At 33.8% G+C, this 6,621-nt stretch overlaps 1 protein-coding gene across 1 annotated transcript; it reads right to left on the bottom strand.

Moving 5' to 3' along the window:
* Positions 1 to 1,169: 1,169 nt before the first annotated feature.
* On the bottom strand, positions 1,170 to 6,217 carry LOC106473557 (signal transducing adapter molecule 1-like). The gene is made up of 4 exons (XM_013934243.2): positions 5,985 to 6,217; positions 4,888 to 4,993; positions 4,635 to 4,770; positions 1,170 to 2,602 (listed from the first exon to the last, which is right to left on the bottom strand). The coding sequence occupies exons 1-4, from the start codon at positions 6,174 to 6,176 to the stop codon at positions 2,449 to 2,451; spliced, it is 588 nt and encodes a 195-aa protein (XP_013789697.2). The 5' UTR covers positions 6,177 to 6,217; the 3' UTR covers positions 1,170 to 2,448.
* Positions 6,218 to 6,621: the final 404 nt, after the last annotated feature.

The following is a 6,621-nucleotide window of genomic DNA, read 5'->3' as shown; positions in this document are numbered from 1 at the left end:
AAAACAGTAGACTACAGGTATCTACATCATTACAGTTACTGTTATATTCCTGTAGTCTACTGTTTTAACTGAATATTTTATTGTTCAATACAGTCTCACCAGTAGTGCAGGTAGTATCTATTAGTATATTCAGTAATGCACTGATTAGTTTTGAATAGTGAACCATAAAATATTTTGTTACAATTGTATTCATTAATAGAAACTGGAGGAGTTGATGATAACATTAAACCCTAGAGAAACCACAAGTGATTTATTATTTGTAATATGCAGTTATACTGCAACTACAATTCTTCTCTGTGTGAATTGTGATTTTGTCCTGGAGGTAGAGCTTGTGAGCATGGTATTTTATCAGAAGATGAAGATACTAGAATTTGTCCTATAAAGAGAGCTTGTGAGGATAGTATTTTATCAAAAGATGAAGATACTAGAATTTGTCCTATAAAGAGAGCTTGTGAGGATAGTATTTTATCAGAAGATGAAGATACTACAATTTGTCCTATAAAGAGAGCTTGTGAGGATAGTATTTTATCAAGAGATGAAGATACTACAATTTGTCCTATAAAGAGAGCTTGTGAGGATAGTATTTTATCGGAAGATGAAGATACTAGAATTTGTCCTATAAAGAGAGCTTGTGAGGATAGTATTTTATTCAAAGATGAAGATACTAGAATTTGTCCTATAAAGAGAGCTTGTGAGGATAGTATTTTATCGGAAGATGAAGATACTACAATTTGTCCTATAAAGAGAGCTTGTGAGGATAGTATCTTATCAAGAGATGAAGATACTACAATTTGTCCTATAAAGAGAGCTTGTGAGGATAGTATTTTATCAAAAGATGAAGATACTAGAATTTGTCCTATAAAGAGACCTTGTGAGGATAGTATTTTATCAGAAGATGAAGATATTAGGATTAATAGCATTTTGTCTTGTACATAGAGCTGGTAGTTTAATATATTATCAGAAGATGGATTCTGGAATTAATGTTCATGTTACAGAATATTTTCATAAATCATTACACAATCCAAGAAGCTCATATAATTATAGCTTATAGAAATCAAAATAAATTTATTATGAGAAAAGGTTGCACCTCAACAGGATCTGTGATGGTCAATAAATTCTTCTGATTAGGAAACACATCTTTCTGTATTATATGCACCTATATACAAGAATACTGTTAGGTTTTTTATTTAAAAAATTGCTACAGTGAAATAACCTGAGAAATACAAACATAAATAGTAAACAGAATATTGATCAAGTGAATTTTAAAAGATATTTATAGGAAGCTGGCTTATGTTTGATCATACTTCAGTATTTGTACATTTATCATGAAAAGACCCAAGTAACTCATTCTCATTACATAAAAACAAAATAGATTTTTATACTAAAGATAATATTATCATCAATATAGTTACTACTTGAAAAAGTAAAATTACTTTGAATATTATATCAGAATATTTTCTATTTTCAAGAGCAGTGAAACAGAACTATAAATTAATTACTCAAAGAACTGTATTGGCAAGATTATGTTTGTTATTTATATCTGGCAGATTTCTTGAGTGTTTAAAAATAATTAAAATAGAAAGGCTTAACTTAAAAGCATGTAAGTTAGCATTTCAGGAGTTGCTGGTATATAGCAACATCAGTAAAATTAAAATATTATGAACTGTGAATTATCAAATAATACAAAGATACATATAAGATTTTTATATTTAAAGTTATATTTGAATTTGGGAAGAAACATTTTGTATGTTATCAGTATTCATAATAATCTCTATTTAACTCAGTATTATTTGTAGAATCTCTACAAACATTACACAAATACTATTATCAATATTGCCATTTCACACTGAAATCAAGAACATTCTGTTCACTTCAAGAAAATTATCATTATGTATATCAAATCTTGTAAAGTTTCCTTTATGACAAAAACTGAAAACCTCCAGACAGACTTTTTCATGAAAACTTATAACTTATACACTCAAGTTAAGAAGCACACTCTTCAGCAATATGCAATTATTATTCTTTAGTGAACTGAAATCAAAATGAACATTGAAAAATCTCCTCCTCAGTTCCTAGGGTTTCATTGACAAATATTAATAACTTACATCAGTGAGGATGAAATAAAGTACACATCACTATAGCCACCAGTGTTATTAACGGCTAAAATTAATCACTGTGTTTTAACTACTGTACAGTTCTGAAATAAACAGTATCAATAAAAATACAATCATAACCAAATCAGCACTAACAAATTCAATATATTTACTTTAAATGAACATATAGAGTATGGTACAAGATATTCAATTGGCTTGAACTAGAATCAAAATAACTACAAATCAATATCTTCAGAAGAATAATCACATTCATTTGGTATGGAGGATACACTGTAGAAACTGCAATTAATTCTCCAAGTCAACCGTTATGTTCAATACCCCACACTTGTCAGCCTCATAACAAAGGCTGCTGCTGTGGTGACATGGGTTGGGGGACGTGTGGAGCAAAATGGCCAGCTTCACCTCTCATTCCTTGGAACTGTCCTTCCTTTACGTTTGTGTCGTACACAGAAGGTGGACTGACGGGTGAAGAGTAACTAACAGGGGCACTGTTTCCCACAAATTGTAGAAATGTTTTAAATAACTTGTTATATAAAGACATTTTAAATATATGCTACATTTCTGAGAGCAACAGGAATGTTTTAAGTAATTTATTGCATAGAAACAGTTTAAATATATCTTACATTTGTAAAATTACTTAAAAAATAAGATAAGAAATTAAAAATGCATTAATTTCTTTATTCCACTTTTTATTTTCATATGTTGTATAAACACTGAGTAAAACAGTAAGTTTAAGCCACTAGATGTTTCTATACTCGTTATAATACTAAGCAGCAGAAGGTAAACTTACTTCAAATAGGGCGTATTGTTAGGTCGAGAATACAAACTCTCAGAACAAGACCTTACCTTGAGTAGGACATATTGTTAGGTAGAGAATACAAACTCTCAGAACAAGACCTTACCTTGAGTAGGACATATTGTTAGGTAGAGAATACAAACTCTCAGAACAAGACCTTAACTGGAGTAGGACGTATTGTTAGGTAGAGAATACAAACTCTCAGAACAAGACCTTACCTGGAGTAGGACGTATTGTTAGGTAGAGAATACAAACTCTCAGAACAAGACCTTACCTTGAGTAGGACGTATTGTAAGGTAGAGAATACAAACTCTCAGAACAAGACCTTACCTTGAGTAGGGCGTATTGTTAGGTACAGAATACAAACTCTCAGAACAAGACCTTACATGGAGTTGGGCATATTGTTAGGTAGAGAATACAAACTCAGAACAAGACCTTACCTTGAGTAGGACGTATTGTTAGGTAGAGAATACAAACTCTCAGAACAAGATCTTACCTGGAGTAGGGCGTATTGTTAGGTACAGAATACAAACTCAGAACAAGACCTTACCTTGAGTAGGGCGTATTGTTAGGTAGAGAATAAAAACTCTCAGAACAAGACCTTACCTTGAGTAGGACGTATTGTTAGGTATAGAATACAAACTCTCAGAACAAGACCTTACCTTGAGTAGGACGTATTGTTAGGTACAGAATACAAACTCTCAGAACAAGACCTTACCTTGAGTAGGGCGTATTGTTAGGTACAGAATACAAACTCTCAGAACAAGACCTTACCTTGAGTAGGGCGTATTGTTAGGTACAGAATACAAACTCTCAGAACAAGACCTTACCTTGAGTAGGGCGTATTGTTAGGTACAGAATACAAACTCTCAGAACAAGACCTTACCTTGAGTAGGGCGTATTGTTACGTAGAGAATACAAACTCTCAGAACAAGACCTTACTTGGAGTAGGGTGTATTGTTAGGTAGAGAATACAAACTCTCAGAACAAGACCTTACATTGAGTAGGACGTATTGTTATGTAGAGAATACAAACTCTCAGAACAAGACCTTGCCTTGAGTAGGACGTATTGTTAGGTAGAGAATACAAACTCTCAGAACAAGACTTTAACTGGAGTAGGACGTACTGTTAGGTAGATAATAAACTCTCAGAACAAGACCTTACCTTGAGTAGGACGTATTGTGAGGTAGAGAATACAAACTCTCAGAACAAGACCTTACCTTGAGTAGGATGTATTGTGAGGTAGAGAATACAAACTCTCAGAACACGACCTTACCTGGAGTAGGGCGTATTGTGAGGTAGAGATTACAAACTCTCAGAACAAGACCTTACATGGAGTTGGGCGTATTGTTAGGTACAGAATACAAACTCTCAGAACAAGACCTTACCTTTAGTAGGGCGTATTGTTAGGTAGAGAATACAAACTCTCAGAACAAGACCTTACCTTGAGTAGGACGTATTGTTAGGTAGAGAATACAAACTCTCAGAACAAGACCTTACCTTGAGTAGGACATATTGTTAGGTAGAGAATACAAACTCTCAGAACAAGACCTTACCTTGAGTAGGACGTATTGTTAGGTAGAGAATACAAACTCTCAGAACAAGACCTTACCTTGAGTAGGGTGTATTGTTAGGTAGAGAATACAAACTCTCAGAACAAGACCTTACCTTGAATAGGGCGTATTGTGAGGTAGAGAATACAAACTCTCAGAACAAGACCTTACCTTGAATAGGGTGTATTGTGAGGTAGAGAATACTGAGCCTGGGAGGCTGATTGTATTCCTGGAAGGGATGATGTGGGAATGTTAGACTGGTGTTGTGTTGGAAGTACAGCTGAATGTTGCATAGAGCTCTGAAGACCTAAATAAACAAAACCAACATGATTCCTGATTTGGCAAACTTCACATAATTATTAAAGCTGCATTTTAGTAATAATTAACTTATCAGAAAAGAACAATATTTGGACTTCAAATTTACCTGTTGCCATAGTAGGATGAGGATATGTCTGCTCCATATGAGGGTAGGGGTATTGTCCCTGAACTGGCTGTACCATGTACGTATTGGGTGGCCCATTATACATCAGCTGTTAGAATATAAAACCAAAGTAACCTGTGTACTAGCTATAAACAACTCTAAACCAACACCATGACATATCTACATACCAGTAAACCCTTTAAACCAAAAACAGCATACAATCTGTGAATACAGGAGGATTACATGTATGAACACCTCATCTCAGTATTGTCTATTTAAAATATACATATAAAAACAAACTAACGACACTTTTTAAAAACCACTAAACTGTAACAGAGATTTAAAACATAAGTTTTAACAACGTAATTTGAAGAGAATAACTATCAATGTTCTATAATGAAGAGAATAACAATCAATGCTGTCCAATGAAGAGAATGACTATCAATGCCGTCCAATGAAGAGAATGACTATCAATGCCGTACAATGAAGAGAATGACTATCAATGCCGTACAATGAAGAGAATGACTATCAATGCCGTACAATGAAGAGAATGACTATCAATGCCATACAATGAAGAGAATGACTATCAATGCCGTACAATGAAGAGAATTACTATCAATGCCATACAATGAAGAGAATGACTATCAATGCCGTACAATGAAGAGAATGACTACCAATGCCATAAAATGAAGAGAATGTCTATCAATGCCGTACAATGAAGAGAATGACTATCAACAATGTACACTGAAGAGAATGACCATCAATGGCATACAGCAGACGTTTGGCTTAACAGTGAATAATCTTTCAGAAATGTCATAGTGGAAAGTAAAGATACTGGACCTTATTCCAAAAAAAATCTACCTATCAATTCATAGTTAGGTTATTATAGTTTAAATAACATAATTTCTCATGAGATTACTAGAATAAAATTATTACAAATTCAAACTACAGATTCAACATGAAGGTTTCAACAGCATCACTGTACATGTGAAAAACTTCATATTTCAAAATTTTACACTTTGAGTTAGGGGTATCAAAGCAGCTAGATATATTATCCTAAGTGGTCCAGCACAGAAGGACTAGAGTACACATCTGTTCACCTGTCCATGGGGTGGTGGTGACATCATGCGAGAATCATGTGGTGGATAGGTTCCATAGGGAGTTGGTGGAATGAACTCCCTCATCAAATCATGGTACATGCCAAGAGCTTCCATCAGCTGTTTACTGACTGCTGCTAAAGATGCATGGTGGTGGTCAATCCTATCAACTTCCTTGTCAATTAGTGGACCCATAGCAGTACATTGTTCTGTAAGAATAAAAAAACCACTACACTCTTCTATAAGAATAGAAGAAAAACAAAACTACTACACTCTTCTGTAAGAATAGAAAAACAAAACTACTACACTCTTCTGTAAGAATAAAAAACCACTACACTCTTCTATAAGAACAGAAGAAAACAACAACAACTACAGTCTTCTGTAAGAAGAGAAAAACAAAACCACTACACTCTTCTATAAGAACAGAAGAAAAAAAAACTAACAGTCTTCTGTAAGAATGGAAAAACAAAACCACTACACTCTTCTGTAAGAATAAAAACAAAACCACTACACTCTTCTGTAAGAATGGAAAAACAAAACCACTACACTCTTCTGTAAGAATGGAAAAACAAAACCACTACACTCTTCTGTAAGAATGGAAAAACAAAACCACTACACTCTTCTGTAAGAATGGAAAAAC

The sequence above is a fragment of the Limulus polyphemus genome, unplaced genomic scaffold (assembly GCF_000517525.1).
Source record: "Limulus polyphemus unplaced genomic scaffold, Limulus_polyphemus-2.1.2 Scaffold6274, whole genome shotgun sequence".
NCBI lineage: Eukaryota > Metazoa > Arthropoda > Merostomata > Xiphosura > Limulidae > Limulus > Limulus polyphemus.
The sequence above is the reverse complement of the archived record's forward strand: the minus strand, read 5'-3'. Positions and strand labels throughout refer to the sequence as shown.